This window comes from Myotis daubentonii, chromosome 13 (assembly GCF_963259705.1).
Source record: "Myotis daubentonii chromosome 13, mMyoDau2.1, whole genome shotgun sequence".
NCBI lineage: Eukaryota > Metazoa > Chordata > Mammalia > Chiroptera > Vespertilionidae > Myotis > Myotis daubentonii.
Window position 1 is genome coordinate 20,256,537 of NC_081852.1, and position 22,083 is coordinate 20,278,619.

At 40.2% G+C, this 22,083-nt stretch overlaps 1 protein-coding gene across 4 annotated transcripts in view; it reads right to left on the minus strand.

The window, feature by feature from the left end:
• The window catches only part of MCU (mitochondrial calcium uniporter), a 181,012-nt gene that overhangs the window by 10,472 nt on the left and 148,457 nt on the right, over nucleotides 1-22,083 (minus strand). For 3 of the 4 annotated variants that reach the window (XM_059662419.1, XM_059662421.1, XM_059662420.1), the window contains 4 exons: nucleotides 13,010-13,180; nucleotides 11,811-11,915; nucleotides 9,287-9,447; nucleotides 7,547-7,750 (listed from right to left, as the gene is read on the minus strand). In XM_059662419.1, coding sequence (XP_059518402.1) covers nucleotides 7,547-7,750; nucleotides 9,287-9,447; nucleotides 11,811-11,915; nucleotides 13,010-13,180 — 641 coding nt within the window. The remainder of the gene's footprint in view (nucleotides 1-7,546; nucleotides 7,751-9,286; nucleotides 9,448-11,810; nucleotides 11,916-13,009; nucleotides 13,181-22,083) is intronic. The other variant, XM_059662422.1, reaches the window with a different exon arrangement.

Below are 22,083 nucleotides of genomic sequence, written 5' to 3' on the forward strand. Positions count from 1 at the left end.
AAGCTGGCCGTCAGACATACCTCTGGCAGCCTGGCAGCCCTCGGGGGATGATACACTTACCAGCAGGGAGCGGACCTAAGCTGCAGTCGAACATCCTTAGTGATGCTGAAGAGGCGGGAGAGGCTCCTGCCACCACCACTGTGCTGGCAGCCATCAGCCTGGCTTGTGGCTGAGCAGAGCTCCCCCTGTGGGAGTGCACTGACCACCAGGGGACAGCTCCTGCATTGAGCATCTGCCCCCTGGTGGTCAGTGTGTGTCATAGTGACCAGTCATTCCCAGTCCTTCTGCTGTTAGGGTCAATTTGCATATTACCTTTTTATTATATAGGATAGAGGCCTGGTGCACGGGTAGGGCCCGGCTGGTTTTCCCTGAAGGGTGTCCCAGATCATGGTGGGGGTCCCGCTGGGGTGCCTGGCCAGCCTGGGTGGGGGGCTGATGGGTGTTTGCAGACTGGTCACACCCCCTTCAGGGTGGGGGTCCCCATTGGGGTGCGTGGCCAGCCTGGGTGAGGGGCTGATGGCTGTTTTCAGGCTGGCTACAGCCCCTTTAGGGTGGGGGGTCCCCACTGGGGTGCCTGGTCAGTGTGGGTGAGGGGCTGAGGGCTGTTTTCAGGCTGGCCAAGACCCTGGCGACGGAAGCTCCCAGCCTCTTCTTTTTTCTTTTCTTTCTTTCTTTTTTTTTATTCTGGGATTTATTTACCTTCTATAATTGAAACTTTGTAGCCTTGAGTGGAGCTCAGAGCCAGCCAGGCCGGGCGGGAAGCTTGGCTTCCTCCATTGCCAGGGGCAACCCAAGCCTCCTGCTGGCTCCAGCTCCGTGGCCAAGGCCAGCTGAAAGCAGATATCTGGGGTTTATTTATCTTCTATAATTGAAACTTTGTTGCCTTGAGTGGAGCTCAGAGCCAGCCACGGCAGATGGGAAGCTTGGCTTCCTCCATCACTGTGGCAACCAAGCCTCCTGCTTGTTCCAGCTCTGTGGCTGCCGGCTGCCATCTTGGTTGGGTTAATTTGCATATAGTCACTCTGATTGGCTGGTGGGTGTGGCTTAAGGTGTAGCGAAGGTGCAGTCAATTTGCTTGTTTGTCTTTTATTAGTGTAGATATTTTTGTATTTTTTTAATGTATAAATCTATTAATCACATCAGTTTTCTTTCCAATCTTTATAGCTTTTCTTTTTCTTGACTTCTCTGCTCAGGGATGATTTGTTTGCTTCTGCCTAGAACTTGTGAGCATTAGCATTCTGGAGTGACCAGAATTCTAGGACTACTTCAATCTAATTTTGGGATTGAAATGATTGAAGATGAGCTACAGTTTCTGAAAGAACCTAGTTTAGTGATCCCTGGACACCAATTTCTATGGCTTTGATCCTTTAGATCAGGGGTGGGGAACCTTTATTCTGCCAAGGGCCATTTGGGTATTTATAACATCATTTGCAGGCCATACAAAATAACCAACTTAAAAATTAGCCTGCTATATTTGGTCAAACATTTAATTAACTCACCCCCAATGCCTTGGAGGACCAGACCAAATGATTTCTTGGGCCTTATATGGCCCGAGGGCCAGATGTTCCCCACCCATTTTAAATTATCAAAGATGGCTCAGCTTCTTGGCCTCTCAGCTTTACCATCCTTAATTAATGTAAATCTCCAGAGGAATAAGCAAACCTAGTATCAGGTTCACTTTCCCAGCACTCTACTTCTTCAGGTCCTTGCCTGGTAATTGTTTCTATCTTGTTGGCTCTTCCATGTCCACAGTCAGATGCATTTTACATTTTGCCTGCTTATTTTAATTTTTCCTAATGGGAGTCTGATTACCTAGTATGCCATACTAGAAGTAGAAGTAAATATTCAATTATTGATGATGACAGATAATAGATAAATATTAACTGAAGGGATAACTGTTGGATTAAAAACTTGAGGGAAAGCCCTTTACTTTCATCTAAATTGCAGTTACTAGGTTACTTACCTATCTTTGCTTAGAATGTAACTATATACACAAACTTAAATTTATTCAATTTTATTCTTTGCTCCCTCTTTTGGGCAACAAGCATTTACTAAGCAACTATGTACTAGACTCTATTTTAGAAATTTGATGATTTGATAATTAGTGAGAAGAGATGCATACAGTTTGGGAAGAAATTCAGAGAGGAAGATGGTTGATAACACAGAGAACACAAACAATAAACCAGAATAAGATACTAGAAGTAGGGGTGGAGAGTGGGGCTAAAAACAGGTAGAGGAGCTAGCCCTGAACAGGGAAATGATACCTCTTATTTGAGCTTAAAGGAAATAGGATGACAGTAAGTACAAATATTGTTAAACATACAAATTTAGGAATTAGAAAGCTTATATTTGTTATCTGAATTTCTTATAAGTAGGAGGCAAGGTTAAGGGTGACATGGGGAGTTTAATGTAAAGTCTTAGAATAAATACTGTGGGAGTATCGGGGAAGAAAATCTAAGCAGTGGCCTATTGCACACTATTTATGATTTTTCTCTAGCCATGTGCATTAATCTGGATATAGGATAAATGGCTAAGATTAGGAATTTATAGAGTACCTGTGGTGGAAAGACAATGGGGTAAGGATTGTAAAATACTAAGAAGAGAAGGGCAATATGATCTACATTTGATAGAAAAGAAAGCAACACATGAGGAAGGTGATAGTAAAAAAATAAGAGCGAGAGCTATCAGAAGCCTAAGATCTGGATGAAGTCAAAGGAGAAAGTGAGTGAACTAAAGGGCTAGAAAGAAAATAAATTGTGGTCAGAAGTTGGTATATAAGTAGGGCAGTTCAAGGAAAGAAGGTCCTGAACAATCATTGAAGTGGTTTGCTGGAGTAGAATATAAATGACAGTTGTTGAAATAAAGATGACAAGGGTATTAAAAGCTACTTTTCTTTTTTCATTATTGTCCCCCTAAGTAGCCTTTTTAGGTATTTTTTTTCCTGATTACCCTCATTCCCAAAAAGGTTTAATACCACGAATACACTGTATATTTATTGATATATTATAAACATCTAAGATGTTTTACTCTTCAAGAACCAATTTTCTTCCCCTTGGAGGCAATATCCCCCTTGATGAAAATGTATGGGCACCCTGGCTGGGTAGTTCAGTTGGTTAGAGTGTTGTCCTGACAAGCTAAGATTGTGGGTTCAATTCCCAGTTAGGGCATATACAAGAATCAACCAATGACTGCATAAATAAGTGGAACAACAAATTGATGTTTCTCTCTCTTTCCCCTCTCCCTCTCCCTCTCGCTTCAAAATAAAGAAAGAAAATGCAGGGTGTTAGATGGGCAATCCACATGCATGCTGAAGTAGCTCAGAATGGCAGTTCTTATGATCAGGCTTCTTTTTTCCATAACAGAAATGGAGACTCGGGTTTCACTGAAATATTAGTCAGTAAAATTCAATATTCCACTTGATTTTATGAATTAAAGGAGCTTGTCATTTTATAAAGATTCTTGTGAACTTAATACACTATTGGAATACATTTAGGTTGCTAACAAATGCAGCATCTCATTGTAACAAGAGTTTAGAAGAATTTAAATGATGTTGAACAAACATTTTGCTTCATGGATGTTAACTGTGAATATGGATATTTAACTTGAGAATCTATATTTTATTTGGTCAAGTATTCTTAGTCACAAATGACAAGATTATTTACTACTGCTATTTTGCAATTTGTCACTTGGGGGCAGCAAAAATGCTTTGGAATCACAGAAGTACTAGTATAGCATTTAACTAGTATGGCAGATAGGCTAGTAAAGATATAAGCATAGTGTTAGGCAATAAAAAATAAAAAAAAAACCTAAATGCCAAGCTTCAAAAGATATCATAGTCTAGTAGGAGGGAAAAGACATTGTACATGAACAATTATAATACAAGATAGCACAGGATGAGTGAAATGAGAGGCACATGTGCTTATAGGAATTCTGAAGAATCTGAAGTTGGCTGTAGGTCAAAGGTTCATGAAAGATAGGCAGTTAAGTAGATCTTGAAATATGACAGGTAGAGATCAACAGAGAGAACTTTTTCAGTGATAGAATGTGTGAAGTAAGGAATGAGGGTTTAAACAACTCGGTATTTGTGGGGAAATAAAGAATATAATTTGATTTTTTTAGAACACAGTACATACACAGCAGGGTTGATAGACATTTGGAAAAGACAGAAAGCAACAGCAAAGGCAATAGCAGGCTAAGGGGTCTGGACTTCAATCAATAAACACATAAAAAGAACCCATTAAAGGGGTATGAATCTAAGGGGAAGAGAGAGAGAAGAGGGAAGAGGGAAGATGAGTGAGGGGAGAGGGAAAGACCCACACATAGACAGATAGACATATGCAAGCCCTGTCTAGAGCTGTGATTAAATACATTTTTCTGGCTGTTCAGTTCTGTTCAAGAGTGAGTAGTATAAACCAGACATGGAACTAGGTGCTGGAGACACTGAGTGAACAATGGCAGACATGAACGGTTTACCATCTCTCTTCTCTACAGACAAGTTTAGGAGGACAAAAAGGCTAAATAATACACTTGGGCTTTTATTTTTCTACACATAAACAGGCCCATGACCACTGGTCTAACAACAACAGAAGAAAAATGCCAATAGTTTATAGCAGCCATTAAAAATATAAGATAAACAATTCTTAGCTTTCTTCTGTTTCCTAAGGAAATAGAAACATGTCTCAGCTATTTCAAATGTTTCTTTTTTATTAAGGGAGGTTGGATCTGTGGTGGTATCACATATATAATAAGTGATAATAAATCCCTCATACTTTCTAAAGTGACACTATAAATTTCCAAGTTCCAAAAAAAAAAAAAAAATCACTGGCAACAAAAATTAGTTCTAGCTACTGATATTTACTTAAGGAGTGACAATTAGCTACTTATTAAGGAGACAGTGTTATTAATAATTAATGACTATTTCATTGGCTTCATAAGAAAATAAAGTATTGCAGGTTGAATTTGAAGTAAGTACAGTTATTTAATGAGAGAAAATATGAAATGAGCTTCTGTTATTTCAAAGAAAAAAATTCCACCAATTCAAACAGTGTCTTTAATAGCTACTGATAAGTAATAAATGAGCCTTGGTTGATAAAGAATAGACCCAAGAGTATAAAATGATTAGATATCTAATTTTTGCCTCTCTTCCATGAAGTTAAAACAGTAACATAAAACCCCACGTATTCGCTTAACATACTGAAAAGTAGCCCAGAGTTTAGTTTAACTATTTGAAAATTTTTTTTTTTGTATTGATTTCAGAGGGGGAAAAAGAGATAGAAACATCAATAATGAGAATCATTGATCAACTGCCTCCTGCACGCCCCACACTGGGGATCGAGCCCGAAACCTGGGCATGTGCCCTGATTGGGAATCGAACCAGGAATTGAACCGTCATAGGTTGACATTCAACCACTGAGCAACGCTGGCTGGGCTAGTTTAAACTGTTTGTTTAGGTATCACCAATTCTTCATTCCAAGAATTTAACAAAAACCAAAAGCTTGGGACTACTCCATCTGACCGTTAAAATTAATTACACAGTACATAAAAGGTCAACCAACTTAGCTGAACAAGTTATCCTACCACTGGCCACTCTTCTCACTTGTCCTCTTATTCTATAACTTACTGTAATATAGTTTTCTGAATTTAATGGTTTATATGGCTCTTTTTATAGTCTGTGAGCTTCATGATGGCAGAAGCCATATCTTATATCTGTCTCTTTAGCATCTAAAATAGTGCCTGATGCCCAGCTGATGTGGCTCAGTGGTTGAGCATCAACTCATGAACCAAGAGGTCGCTGGTTCAATTCCTGTCAGGGCACATGCCCGGGTTATGGGCTCGATCCCCAGTAGGGGTTTGTAGGAGGCAGCCAATCAATGATGTTTCTATCTCTCAATCCTTCTCCCCCTCTCTCAAAATATATATATACTAGAGGCCCGTTGCACAAAGATTCGTGCAATAGGCCTTCTTTCCCCTGGCTGCCAGCACCAGATTTCCTCTGGCACCCGGGACCTAGACCTTCACTCTGGCCACCGCCTTCCATCTTCGCTCTGGACACAGTCTTCGCTGCGGCTGGAGCCTTCAGTCTTTGCTCCTCACTCCAGCCGGAGTCTTCAGTCTCCGGCCAGAGCTGCTCCTGTAGCTCCTTCTGCCCCCCACCCTCACCCTCATAGCTTGATCGCTGCTTCACCTGCAGACCTCGCCGACGGGTTCCTGGGTCCCAGGGGGCCGCCTTGCCTGCATCCCGGCTTTTCGATCACGATCACGATCACGATCACGATCACGGGCCGTAGGCAAGGCGGCTCCTGGGTCCCGGGGGGCCGCCTTGCCTGTGGCCTGGCTTTCCGGCGGATCCTGGGGTCGCACACAGGGGCCTGGATGGCGGCTCCTGGTGTCCCGCCCTGCCTGCAGTATGCAAATTAGCCATCTTTGTTGGCGGTTAATTTGCATATCATGCTGATCAGCCAATGGCGATGGTAGTGAAGGTATGGTTAATTACCATGTTTGTTTACTATTAGATAGGACTAGAGGCCCAGTGCACGAATTTGAGCACAGGTGGGGTCCAGCCGGCCCACCCTGACTGGGGCCAATCGGAGCCAGCTGGCTGGGGGGAGGGGACGCAGGAGGTTAGCTAGCTGGCCCTGCCCCCGATTGGGCCAGTGGAGGGCTGCAGTGCATGTCACAGTGACTGGTTGTTCCTATCATTCTGGTTGTTCCAGTTGCTTGGCTTTTATGTATATACATTAGAGGCCCGGTGCACGGATTCATGCACTGGTGGAGTCCCTTGGCCTGGCCTGTGGGGATCAGGGTGAAACCAGCTCTTCAACATCCCCTGAGGGGTCCCGGATTGCGAGAGGGCGCAGGACAGGCTGAGGGACCCCACTGGTGCATAATTGGGGCTGGGAAGGGAGCACAGGGAGAGCTCCAGGGCGTGTCCGGCCCATCTCGCCCAGTCCCGATCTGCCTAACCCCAGCAGCAAGCTAACCTACTGGTCGAAGTTTCTGCCCCCTCGTGGTCAATGCATGTCATAGCGACTGGTCGAATGGTTGGACACTTAACATATTAGGCTTTTATTATATAGGATGTATACATGTAATAAAAAAAAACCTTTAAAAAATAAAATAGTGCCTGATACATAATTGGCATGCATGTGCACCTACGTGTGTGTGTGTGTGTGTGTGTGTGTGTGTGTTTTAAGGATAAATGAGTACTTAAAGGGAACTGGCCTTAGAAAGAATATGAGATCCCAGCTGGTATGGCTCAGTGGTTGAGCGTTGACCTATGAACCAAGAGGTCACGGTTCAATTCCTGTCAGGGCACATGCCTGGGTTGTGAGCTCAATCTTTAGTAGGGGGTGTGCAGGAGGCAGCTGATCAATGATTCTCATCATTGATGTTTCTATCTCTCTCTTCTCCCTTCCTCTCTGAAATCAATGAAAACGTATTTAAAAACAAAAACAAAAAAGAAAGAATATGAGAGAAAAGAGAACTACTTTGACAACCAAAACTTCATTACTATCTCATAAAAAGTTACTTGGAGAAGAACTCTTACCTGGCGTGTTATTACAAAATATGCATACATTGCCATGGCACTTCCATAAGTGATGAAATAGGTGACAGGCTCCATAATGTCCCAGGAGTATTCCCACCAGGTAAGCCGGGCCAAAATGCCAAACTGTGTGGCCATGTAAGCAAGTCCACCCCATAGCACCAAAGTGGTCCTCTTCTCAGCTTTTCTGCTAATCTCAATTCGTACCTATGGGGCACACATGATCGATCAATCGTAAAGCACTTTGACATAGAATCAATATAAAACTCTTATTTAAATTGTTCTATGTTCACTAAAGAAATAGGACTCATAATCAAGATACAAGTTAGTCTCAGTTCAATTAAATATAGTTTGTCTTCCTAAATAGTTCTCACTGAATAACATATTTAAAAGGAGTAATATTTATTTAGGACACTGTGCTTAATGTTTCATCCTAGAAGTGGCTGAAAATATGGAGAACTACAGGAGTGAATAAGTTAGTTTCAACAGTTCTTCATCCAACTACAAGTTTATTTTCTTTAAGAAGAGGGAAATGAAAGCATGCAAATGTTCTCTCACTGTTACATATAAAATTTAATCTATGATCAGTTTTTACTCAAAGGGTTTACTAGGGAGTTGCCAGACCAGCATAGTGAATCAGAGCATGGACTCTGGATTCAGACCGGAAGAGTTTAAGCCGTCATTGCAAATCACCATTAACTTCAGTATTGAGTTTCTCTGAGGATTAATAGAATACAGGTAAAATACTTACCATAATTCCTGGTAGACAGTAAGTATACAGTATAGGATGGTAATTACTGTATTATAGTTGACACATTAAAAATGCTTTACGTTTTGAAAATACCAAATTTAAAACTCGTCCCTCTTGACAACAGTTTCTTAAATTTAGTTTAACACAACTTTCTTGTTTTTAATCTTTATTTTTGAAAGTATTTACATGTTTCCCCTTTTCTCCCATTAACCCTTATATCACAGCTTTCTAATGGTCTTAAGTTCAATGAGAACAACCTTGAGATATGTGTTATTTTTAAAGAAATCAGAAAAAGCACAATATAAAGAGTATTTGTTCCCTTTGTTAATCTCTTATAATCTAATTTCTTAAAATGAAAATACTTGCATCATCAAAAAATAAGAATGACATGTTAATTCTAGAATACTCAGAAAGTGTAAAAAATCAATCACAATCCTACTGCTCTATTGGCATATCTTTCTCTACATATGTATGTATTTAAAATACATAAATATATTTAACTATGAGCATAATACATTTAAAACTTGGATCACAGTATATACTAATATGCTTACTTTTATAATTTCCTTTCCATAAAACATATGAATAGTTTTCTATAGTATATTAGGTCTACACAATCATGCTAAACAGCTGTAGAATATTCTATATACTTCTTAACTTGATTAAAATCATTACCCACTCTCCTCAAAACCTTTCTTCATCAGCAGTTATTCCAATCTTTGTTGTAAAGGTGGTAAATCTGGGTAAGGGCAGACATTCAGACCTCAAAGCTTCAAGTCCATTATCAAGGTTCCAAACTATTTCTTTTTAAGTCCTTTCTTAGCTTTGATTGGAACTTTTTTATGGCTCAGTCCCAAAAACTAGTGGACTAGTTTGATTGACACAGCTCAATTACATAAAAAAGCAAACTTAAAATGGAGGTAAAAAAAGCAAACATATATGCTTTGAAAAAAATATCAGTGAAGAGAAAAGTCTGAGGTTTGAATTTGTACCTTTTCCAGGGGCGCCAGTTGCTCTTTGAGATCCTCTAATCTTTCGATAAGCTCCCTCTCCTTGCTTAGCTGGTGCTGCTCGATGCACAGTGTAGTGTATAGCTGCTGGACTAGTGTTTTTACGTCGTTCAGCGTTGCTGCATTTTCATGGCTTAAGAGGTCTGAAAGGGAAAGGTTACTTTTTAAAAAATGTATGCCTTAGGTGAAGAGTTCTATTCCTGGGGCCATTAGACAACGAGAACAAGGCAGATTCATCCACAATAGGGATCTCACTTTCAGTGTGAAACTGAAGGAAAGCAATATTTCTTTTTTTAAAAAAGGAGGTATCTACAAATCATAGAAAGTATATTCATATTTGGGCAACTTGAAAATTTTGAAACCAACGTTCACCATTATATTTTTAGAAGTTTACATGCTACATATGAGGCTACAAAGAATAATAATAATCTTCATTAGATAAAAATAAAAAATGAAGACAGTATGTTAAAACAAGAAGAGAGGTTTAGAATCAATCTTATCATGCTTATTAAAATGCTGATCTATAATTTATCTATCTATGGCCTTGCCATTTTAATTGATGATTTTCCCCCCTTTAGTATTATCTAAAGAAAAACTAAAGTATTTCAAATTTGCACAAACAAAGGTATAAATAAAAATATCATTATTCTAATAATCTTAGCTCCCATACATCTTCCCCCTAGCATACAACTTTTATTTATTCCTGTTGGGAAAAGACACAGAATAGCTGTATGGACCTCAATATCATGCTCTAAAGGGGATGAAGTTATAAGAATGATTGAAAGGGTAAAAGATTAAATTCTTTGATTCATTATAGTCTTCTGTGAGTAGGATGTGTTTCCAGAAATCTAAAAATTATGTTGTGAGAACCTAATAAAAAATCCAGTTGATTTTAGCTGCCATTTTTTAAAGTACTACAAATAAAGCTTTTGTTTTAGAATATTAGCTTTATTGTGACATTTTGTTAAGTTCACCCCTTTTCTAAATAAACTACAATCAGAATTAGCTATATATTTAAAAAAGTATGTTTATTAAATTTATCGGGGTGACACTGGTTCATAGGATCATATAAGTTTCAAGTATTCATTTCTGTGATACATGATCTATATAGAGCATTGTGTGCCCACCACCCAAAGTCAAATAATCTTCTATCACCATATATTTGGCCCCTTTATCCTTTACTACCTCCCCACCCCCTTCTCTCTGGTAACTACCATACTGCTATCTATGAAATACTCTTCAAATGTCCTTTAGTACAGTTATCACAGAAAGTCAATTAATAAAAATTCAAATAAGGGTAGCAATTTGGATTAGAGAAGAGCTGAAATAGTAAAATGGGATGAGCATAGAGTCTTGCACACTTTGTTTTTTTTTAATACATATATATATTTAATATATTTTATTGATTTTTTACAGAGAGGAAGGGAGAGAGATATAGAGTGTTAGAAACATCAATGAGAGAGAAACATCGATCAGCTAGCTGCCTCCTGCACACCCCCTACTGGGGATGTGCCCGCAACCAAGGTACATGCCCTTGACCGGAATTGAACCTGGGACCCTCCAGTTCACAGGCCGACGCTCTATCCACCAAGCCAAACCAGCTAGGGCGAGTCTTGCACACTTTGGACTCTAGAAGTCATCTATGTCAACAGGGTCTTCTTTCATTAAAGTTGCAGCTCACATTTGCATATAGCTTTACACTTTCCAGTTACCAGAAGAGGAAACTGCACTCTAGAAAGCGGTAACTAGTCTAGAATTTCACAGTGAGGTGGCAGCGTCCCTAGGGATTTCTCTATCAGCTCTCTTTTGCTAATCCTCCTTATCCTAATGGTTGAATGCATCTGAATTTCCAGGTTCTTTGGCAAGCTTTGTCCATCTGTGTCACTGCTTAAAAATTGGTAACTATTCTCCCATCTTCCAAGCTCCCTTTTCATACTTCTTCAGCTTCATATACAACTGTACAAGGTTTCATTCCTATACTAAGTCTTTTATTCCATAACTAGAGGCCAGGTGCACAAAATTCGTGCACAAGGCGGGGGGGCAGGGAAGGTCCCCTCAGCCCAGCCTGCACCCTCTCCGATCCGGGACTTTGAACGATAAAAAAAAAAAAAAAAGGATTAATTCGCAATACAAATGTTTAAGAGCACAGGGAAGTCCATAATTTATTTTATTTTAAAAAGATGCCCTCTAAAATGTTGTTAAAATAATATGACTTTTAGCCTGTATGGAGGGAAGGAGCTTAAGTTATGTAGAACATTCATTTATGTGAAACAGTGGCAATATCAGATAATAAGCTTTCTGGTGTTTAGGTAGAATTTAAGTTTTAGTCAATGTACTGGCCAAGTGCCAGGTGCTCAAGGAGTTCTTCAACTGAAACAGAGTCTGCATGTAAACCTTTCAGTGTTCTTGGAATGCTGCCTGTTTCTCAAGGTTATCCAGGAGAAAGTTAAGTTCTTTCCAAAAGCCCTTCCCTCATTCCTCTGACCTTATCAAGGTTACTTTTTACCTCTCTTTGGTGGTCGGACATGATATGTTAAGTCATTAATGACCAGCTTAAAGTCATCAAGGAGAAGGAGGTCTATCCCTGTTGAGGCAGCAACTCGAACGCCATCTGTGAAAAAAGTTTAATGTGAAAATGTAAACTTGTCATATGTCCATAATTACTTAAGAATGGTCATGAAAAAGTAATCCTCAAAATAGATTTTAAGAATGATGTCTCTCTTAATTTCAGTTAACTTTTTGCCTCATCCCTAAGTCTATGCTAAACAAAGCTTATACTATTATCCGAGACTTTTTGTTTTCATGGCCTCAAGCCTGTGAAGATTTAACAACATATTTTTCTGGGAAAATTTTATGAGAGTGAAATAATTATATAGATCTATAGGTGTCAGTTGGAAATGTAGGGTCACTGGGAGAGCTGCACGGCCGTCTTATATTTGTCTATGATGGAAGGTGGGTGAGTAAAAAAACAACATTTTCCATTATGTGGTACTTTTCAGTGTGGTCACTGATTAGATGCCAATAATTCGTTGGGGATGAATGCTAGGGCTAGCCAAATACACCAAGCTGGTCTACTAGTTATACTACTACATGAATTGAGTATTAAGTATATCTAAAATATTTATAGCATAGGAATGTGGCAAATTGTTAATAACTGGTGAATTCAAGTGAAGGCTAAGTGGGTACTTATTATACTAATGTGGATTTAAAATGTTTTAAAGTAAAAATTAGGAAAATATGTAAAGCACTTAAAAATAAATAAGTAAAATGGGTGTCATGTCAAATGGGAATTTTTGGTGCCTTATTTTATATTCTTTTCAAGTATACATGTTTTTATTTTGGTAAGTCTTTATGTGAAAGACATAAGAAAATCTAAAAAGAAGTCCTAATATTTCATATCTTCTGAGATGAGGACTCAACCACTGGAAAAATTTATTCTATGCCTAAGGCAATGATGAAAGGTCTTAATAATATACAGTGCCCACAGCATTATATGTGAGGTGCTTTTGAATGAGACTTCCTGTGTATATATATTTGTTAAAACTGAATAGTTATATTCTGAGAACCACTTTCTCTCCTGCTGACATTTGCTAAGCAAAGAAAGTTAAAAGTAAGAGATTCTTTTGCAGAAACCTGTGTGTATGTGTGGTGGGGCGGGGGGGAGGGGGATGGATGGGTGGGAATTAATAACGAAGGTGACTGTACCTGGTGAGTAGATTGCAACTCGGTCAATTCCCCGATCCTCTTCTTGTAGTTGTCGTAAAAACACACCAACAGAGTCTGAGATAGGTTTGAGTGTGAATTGGCAGCGTTCACGCCGGGATGGTAGCCTCACAGATATCACAGGCAACCCATTTTGATACACCACTGTCACATCTGAATGAAAAAGACCCCCAATCATATGAAAGTTAGATTCATTATGTTACAGCTATATTCTTACCATTCTTATATGGGATCTGTTATTATCAGTGTGGTTTAAAACCTTTCCAAAGGTTTAAGAATATTTCCTTTAGCTTTAGTTGACAGTTATTCTGGGAATTAGAATCACACAACTCACTTTTCAGAAAAATAGAAACATGCAAAGGATTATCTTCTAAGTGGATCAAGGAAAAGCTTTCTCAGGAATTTGAGGTAAAGTTCTTGGTATTGCTGAAGAACTTTACCTGGTTCCGTTTATTAAGATTTTATGAAGTAGTCAGAGATTGCTAGCTGACTCCATAACCTGTAGGAGGTGGCTCTTGGGAGCCAGAGCTTTCAAGAAGCCCTGGGGAATTAATAATATTTTAAAGTACACCAATAAGGGAGATTCTTGCTCAAGGATACAACCCATATTTATAGTACAATATTATATCCAAGGTACTTGATAAGTAATCATTCTCTTATACAACATGGACATATTATGAAATAATAAAAAACAGTTTCTTTTATATTCTCCTGAACATCTTCCTGAGGTTAGTGAGAAGCCAAAGATGAACTATTTGGCATTTTCTAACAAAAAGTTAATAAAGAAGATATTATTATAAGCTTTACAACTGGAAGGATTTTCTACATTAGTATTGCACAGAATTCCTTATTTCCTTATCTTTTTCCTCACTACTCTTGATTTGCAGAGCCTGTCATTAAAACAAATGCCAAAATAACTCAAAGTAATTTTCAAATGAATTTTTAAAAATAAATTAATTTTGAACCAGTATAAATATGCAACCAAGTATTTAAAGATAAGTTAGCACCAAGGAAGGAAAACAGGTTTCAGAGTCAAATCTGGGCTGGAATTTTGGCTGTTAACTTTGGACATATTATATAACTTCTTTGAGCCTCACTTTTTCATATATAAACTGGGTTTAATCCCTAACTGATAGAGTTGTTATAAGGAATCCTATATAATAAAAGGCTAATATGCAAATCTACCGAACAGTGGAACGACCAGTCGCTATGATGCACACTGACCACCAGGGGGCAGACAATGCAGGAGCTGCCCCCTGGTGGTCAGTGCGCTCCCATAGGGGGAGCGCTGCTCAGTCAGAAGCTGGGCTCACAGCTGGTGAGCGCAGAGGCAGTGGTGGGAGCCTCTCCCGCCTCTGTAGCAGCACTAAGGATGTCCAACTGATGGCTTAGGCCCGTGGGGAGCGGGCCTAAGCCATCAGTCGGACATCCCCCGAGGGCTCCTGGACTGCGAGAGGGTGCAGGCTGGGCTGAGGGGACCACCCCCCCCCCCCCGAGTGCACAAATTATGTGCATCGGGCCTCTAGTAAATAAAATAAACCAATTAAAACACTTAGCACACTGATTGATACATAGTGATATCATTGTCTCGTTTGCTTCTTTTTTAAGAATGAAAAGGTACATTCTATAATGTTTCTAAGGATTCAAATCCCTTGAAATTTATGAGTTGAGAGGAAATGTATGTAGATTAAAGCTCTGGAGATCCCAAATGCATCAAAGTTTCCATAGTCATTTACACCTTATTTTCTTACCTATCTAGTAATTTATTAGGTCTACAATGTATACAAAAGCCTCATTCTAAATTCTTTCAGGACTTAAATTTTAAAGCAACCTTTATTAAGGCATAGCTTATAAATAAATAAAAAATACACGTATTTTAAATGAATGTTTGATGAGTTTTGACACAATAAAAATTCCCTTGAGCCCCATCCCAGTTAATCTCTGGGCAACCAGTTTTGATTTCTGTCACCATATTTTTCTAGAGTTTCATAACACTAGAATCATATATTATATACACACTTTTAAAACCTGGCATCTTTTTCTCAGCATGTTTTGATATTCATGTTGCTGTATGCATTAGTAGTTCATTCATTTTTATTGCTGATAGTATTTAACTGTATGGACACACTATAATTTATTTATCCATTCACCTATTGATTGTGGCATACATTTTATCATCCTTTTACTTTTAACCTATCCATGTCTTCATACTTAATGTGGGTTTCCGCCCTGGCCAGTGTGGCTCATCCCATGCACTGAAAGGCTGCAGGTTCGATTCCTGGTCAGGGCACATGCCCAGGTTGTGGGCTTGATCCCCAGTAGGGAGATCTCTCTCCCTTTCACTTCCTGTCTTTAAAATATATCAATAAAAATATTTGAAAAAATAAAGTGAGTTTCCCTTACACAGGATATACTTAGGTCTAGCTATTTTATCCAATCTGACCATCTCTGCCTTTCAATTAAAGTGTGTATATTATTTGCATTTTATAAATTATAAGTATAGTTGGATAAAAGTCCACCCACCATCTTGCTACTTAATTTCTTGACCCAACTGTTCTTTCTTCTACTTTTCCAATATTCTTGCCATCCATACTTTAGATTTAACTGAGAGTTTTTTTAAAAATTGATCTAAGAGAGAAAGGAAAGAAGGGAGGGAGGGGGGGAGAGAGAGAAAGGAAGAGAGAGAGAGAAACATCAATGTGAGAGAGAAACATAGATCAGTCCATCACCCAATAGCGCCCTGACCGGGAATCAAACCCACCATCTTTTGGTGTATGGGATGATGCTTCAACTGAGCCACATTGACCAGGGGTTAATTGAGTATTTTTATGATTATGTTTAATCTCTACTAATGGCTTATTAACTATACCTTCTCATGTTTTTAGGGGAGTTACTCTACAGCAGATATTGGAAAACTTTTTCTGTAAAGAGCTAGATAATAAATATTTTGGGCTTTGTGGGCCATAAGATCTTTGTTCCAACTACAGACTCTGCACTATGGTGCAAAAGCAGCCATAGGCAACACATAAATGAATGGGTATGGCTGTGTTCCAATAAACTTTTTCTTTTTTAAAAAGTATATTTTATTGATTTTTTTACAGAGAGGATGGGAGAGGGATAGAGAGTTAGAAACATCGATGAGAGAGAAATATTGACCAGCTGCCTCCTGCACACCCCCTACCAGGGATATGCCCGCAACCAAGGTATATGCCCTTGACCGGAATCGAACCTGGGGCCCTTCAGTCCGCAGGCCGACGCTCTATCCACTGAGCCAAACCAACTAGGGCCCAATAAACTTTTTCTACAAAAATAAGCAGTGAGCAGGATTTGGCTTACTGGTTTGCTGCACCCTGTACTATGGTTTACAATATATACCTTTAACTTATCACAGTTAATTTTCAAATAATTTCAAGCCATTTTAGGTATAGTGTAGTGGATGCTACAACAATATACTTCCATTCCCCTTGCTTTGTAGTAGCATTTATTTTACTAGAGGCCTGGTGCATGAAATTGTGCATGGGGGGGGGGGAGGGAGCTTCCCTCAGCCCAATCTGCGCCCTCTCGCAGCACGGGGCCCCTCAGGGGATGTCCATCTTGCAGTCCGGGACTCCTCACTCCTTACCGCCTGCCTGCTCACTCCTTACCACTTGGCTCGCTGCTCCTTAGTGCTGGGCGGAGGCAAAAGAGGCTCCCGCCACCACTGCCACAGTTGTGAGCCTGGCTTCTGGCTGAGCGGCGCTCCTGACCACAAAGGGGCAGATCCTGCATTGAGTGTCTGCCCCCTGCTTGTCAGTGTGCATCATAGTGACTGGTTATTCTGGTCACTCCGCCATAACAGTCTCTTAGGCTTTTATTATATAGATAGAACTACCTGACAGTCAATGTGCCTCCCTCAGGGGTCCTGGATTGCGAGAGGGTGCAGGCCAGGCTGACGGACCCCACCAGTGCACAATCGAGGCCGGGGAGGGACGCGGGAGGTTGGCCAGCCAAGGAGGGACTGCAGGAGGACTCCAAGGAGTGTCTGGCCCATCTCCCTCAGGCCCGATCAGCCAGACCCTAGCAACAAGCTAACCTACCAGTCAGAGCGTCTGCCCCCTGGTGGTCAGTGCACGTCATAGCGACTGGTCATCATAGCAAGTGGTTGAGCAGCCTTAGCATATCATTAGCATATTATGCTTTGATTGGTTGAACGGATAACCGTACAACCGGACACTTAGCATATTAGGCTTTTATTATATAGGATTTCTATATGTTATAGGCCATACAATACATTATTTTTGCTTTGATAAGTGATATTTTGAAGAAATTCTGAAATGAGGATAAATCTCTTTTATTTTTACACACATATTCATCCATTTTGTATCCATCCAAATTTCCATTTAGTATTATTTTTTTGTTGTTTGAAGGGCTTCCTCAAACATTTCTTGGTGTGCAGATGTTGCTGGCAACAAATTCTCTCAGCTTTGGCAAGTCAGAAAAAGGCTTTATTTCACCTTCGTTTTTGAAGAGAATTTTGCAAAAAATTCTATGTTGACAGATATTTTTTTCCTTTCAGCACTCTAAAGAACTATGTCTCCTGGTTTGCAGAGTATATATTTACCTTTGTTTCTCTGTATGCAATGTCTTTTTAACTCTGACTCCTTTTAATATTTTCTCTTTATCATTGGTTTTAAACAATTTTATTATAACTTTTTTTCTATGGTATTCTTTATGATTATCTTGCATGTGAGTCATTACATTTCTTCAAATTTGGAAAAATTTTGGCCATAATTCAAATATTTTTTCCTGTCTCCTACCCTTCTTCTTTTGGGGTTCTAGTTACACTTAATATTAGTTCATGTGATACAGGGCACCGAGGTGCTCTTCATATTTTTGTTTTTGTTTTTCCCCTCTCAGCTTCATTTTGGATAATTTTAATTGTCATGAGCTTCAATGTCACTGACCTTTTCTTCAGTAGTGTTTTATCTGCTGTCAATTCCATCTGCACTGTTTTTCACTTCAGACATATTTTTCATCTCTAGAAGTTCCACTTATTTTATTTTTATATCTTCTATTTCTCTTCATGTTATGCGTATGTTTTCTTTCTATCCTCTGAATAAAAGGATCATATTTATAATAACTACTTTAAGATCCCGGTCTGTTAATGTCATCCTTTCATCACTTCTAAGTCTATTTCAATATCCTAGTTCTTTTCCTGCTTGTTCATATTCCTAGTCATTTTTTAAAATATATATATTTTTATTGATTTTTTTTTTTTTTTTTTTTTTTTACAAAGAGGAAGGGAGAGGGATAGAGAGTTAGAAACAATGATGAGAGAGAAACATCGATCAGCTGCCTCCTGCACACCCCCTACTGGGGATGTGCCCACAACCAAGGTACATGCCCTTGACCAGAACCGAACCCGGGACCCTTCAGTGCGCAGGCCGATGCTCTATCCACTGAGCCAAACCGGTTAGGGCCCGAGTCATTTTTGATTGGAGGTTAAAAACTGTTAATTTTACATTGTTGAGTGCTGGATCTTGTATAGTTAAGTAACTTTCTTTTTCTTAAACATGTTTTTTTAAAAATATAGAGAGGAAGGGAGAGGGAGAGAGAGACAGAAACATCAATGATGCGCGAGAATCATGGATCGGCTGCCTCCTGCATGCCCCCTACTGGGGATTGAGCCCACAACCCAGGCATGTGCCCTTGACCGGAATTGAACCCGGGACCCTTCAGTCTGCAGGCTGACGCTCTATCCACTGAGCAACACAAGCCAGGGCTAAACGTATTTTTATTATTTTTTTTTTTTTTAAGAGAGAGGAAAGGAAAGGGAGAGAGAGCTAGAAATATCAATGAGAGAGAACATTGATTGGCTGCCTCCTGCAGGCCTCTCACCGGGATTGATCTCGCAACTCAAGCATGTTCCCTGACTGGGAAATTGAACCAGCAAACTCTTGGTGCCTGGGTTGATGCTCAACCACTGTACCACACCGGCTGGGCGTTAAGTTACTTTCAAGCCTTTAAGAAAAGTCTATTAGGATGGATCTAGAGCAGGGGTGGGCAAACTTTTTGACTCGAGGGCCACAATGGGTTCTTAAACTGGACCGGAGGGCCGGAACAAAAGCATGGATGGAGTGTTTGTGTGAACTAATATAAATTCAAAGTAAACATCATTACATAAAAGGGTACAGTCTTTTTTTTTTTTAGTTTTATTCATTTCAAACGGGCCGGATCCAGCCCGCGGGCCGTAGTTTGCCCACGGCTGATCTAGAGAATCCTTTATTTGAGGGCCAATTTTGTCCCACTTCTAAAATATGGTTCTTCTGGAAGTCTCTACTGAATATTCATGTATTCAGTGATGTCTTTTCCTTCTGGCTGGAGAGAAGTCAAATGATTTCTGGCACTGTATGAGCACTGAAAATTATTCATCTTACAGCTCCTAGTAATTGTTTTCCTTGGAAGTTGTGCTGGCCTGGTCCTATGCTTTAGAATTTAGCTGAAGCCTCAGCTGTGAGCTGAGGCAACATAGGGTTAATCTCATTTGTTTCTCTTCTCTCAGAGATCACAGTCCTGTGCTGTTGTCCAATGTCTAAAAACAGTTGTTTCACATATTCTGTCTGGTGTTCTAGTTGTTGACAGCAGGACAACAATTTCTATGGCAGTTAATTCTTTGTAAATACATGATTTGAATTTTTATATAAAAACTAAAAAGAAGCCAACTCAAAAATCTCTTTTGCTTTAATCCTTCCAAAAGAGTAGTCTATGTTTCTAAGGAAGAAGACACCAGAAACAGTACTGTGAATTTAACACACAGCACATACCAGCTAAAGTTTTCAATATGTAAAGATATTTGACATTTTTAACAGTTTCTTTCTCATTTCTAAGAGAATCCTGAGCAATCCAGTATTTTCTTAAAGTCAGAGCCACTAATATGAACATCCCTATCTCTTCTGCAGGTAGTAATGATGATGAACTCATAAAACTAGGTGACTAACTTGTTTACCTGGTGTTTTCCCCATCAATTATTTCCTTTCCATATAAGAAAAAATTTTCAACTATAGATTTCAAAAATTAGACCGAGTTGAATTTAAATAAAAGAAATCTATGACTTTAAACACATATGGTATGGAAAATTTCACTAAAACATCAGTTTCACAGGTTAGTGCTTAAGGGTTACTATCTACACTAATAAAAGAGAAAAATGGTAATTGGTGTACGACGATACCCTTTTCATTGGCTAATCAGGGCTATATGCAAATTAACTGCCAACAAGATGGCGGTTAATTTGCATATGTAGGCACAATGCAGGGAGGCGAAAGGGAAAGCAGGAAGAAGCCCCCTGCCACTGACAGTGATCAGAAACCCAGGGGGGAGCTAAAAGCTGGGGGGCAGGGCAAAGGCGGCCCTGGGGCTGCCTTTGCCCTGCCCCCCAGCCATGATCGGAGAATCAGGTGCCTTTTCCGCCCTGGCCAGTGATAGCAGGAAGTAGGGGTGGAGCCAGCGATGGGAGCTGGGCACGGTTGAAGCTGGCAGTCCCAGGAGCTAGGGGTCCCTTGCCTGGGCATAAAGTGGAGCCCGCGATCTCGGGGCCGCTGCAGCTGCAGGTCCCTGCTGCCCGGGCCGGACGCCTAGGCCAGAGGCGTTAGGCCTGGGCAGGGGCGGAGCCTGCAACCGTGGGGAGCTGGGGGTCCCCTGCCCAGGCCTGACACCTCTGCCGAAGGCCTTAGGCCTGGTCAAGGGGCCGATACGGTGATTGGTGATCGGAGGGTGATGAGGGTCAACTCCTCTGGCCGAGGCATCAGGCCTGGGCGGGGGCCAGAGCCAGTGATCGGGGGGAGATGGGGGTCCCCTGTCCAAGCCTGACACCTCTGGCGGAGGCGTCAGGCCTGGGCAAGGGGCCGATCAGGCAATCGGAGGGTGATGGGGGTCTACGCCTCTGGCGGAGGCGTCAGGCCTGGGCAAGGGGCAGAGCCAGCAATCGGAGGGCTCTGGGGGTCCCCTGCCCAGGCCTGACGCCTGGGCCAGAGGCATCAGGCCTGGGCTGGGGGCAGAACCAGTGATGGGGGGAAATGAGGGTCCCCTGCCCAGGCCTGACGCCTCTGGCCCAAGCGTCAGGCTGGGCAAGGGGCTGATCCTGCGATTGGAAGGTGATGGGGGTCAACGCCTGAGGGCTCCCAGTATGTTAGAGGGGGCAGGCTGGGCTGAGGGACACTCCCCCCCACACACCCAGTGCACGAATTTCGTGCACCGGGCCCCTAGTTTTAAAATAACCGAGAGAAAATTAGTCTTTCTCGTGTACGTAAACTTTCTTCTTTAAAGACTGTGAAGCTTTTCAAAGGAATGAAACATGAAAGCTTTGAGAAACTACATGGAATAGTACACTTCAGAACTGATTAAGCTTCATTGTAATATTGCTTTTGAAATAAATCTGCAGGTCTCCTTCTTTCCCACATAATAAATTGTAATGTAAATATTAGTTTTCTTGTTTTGCAACCAAAAAAGGACAATTACCAAAGTTCCTCCAGTTTAACAATATCTAAAATTGCTGGTTGTAGTTAAGTCACAATGAACATTTCCAAGCTAATGACAGTAGTCTGTTATTATTCTCTGGAGACAGATATTCTTTTTTTAAGTGTAAATTTCATCAGGTGACTCTTGGATTGTTGTTTTCTTCATCTTTTGCTATTATTTCCATTTCAATAAAATAAGAAATAATATATGTTTTACATCAGTGCGTTTCAAAGAAATCTAGAAATATGGGGCATCCAGTATGAATACTGAGCGATAGAACATGACAGCAGATTTAGACATAAAAATAAAAAGACAAGGAATTTTCCAGACTAAAAGAAGTGCAAGGCAAACAAATATTTGGGTTTTAAGAAGAAATTGTTTTTTTAAAATGTATTTGGGGCAATAGGTATAAAAAAGTCATAAAATACAAATACTTGTTATTTAGCCAATTGTTAAAAATGTTTTAAAATGCATAGTGGGATGTTCGATTGGTGTTCAAAATAATGGGTAAAATCTCTAAAATATATTATGAACTTGACTGTATACATCTTAAGGTCTTATTA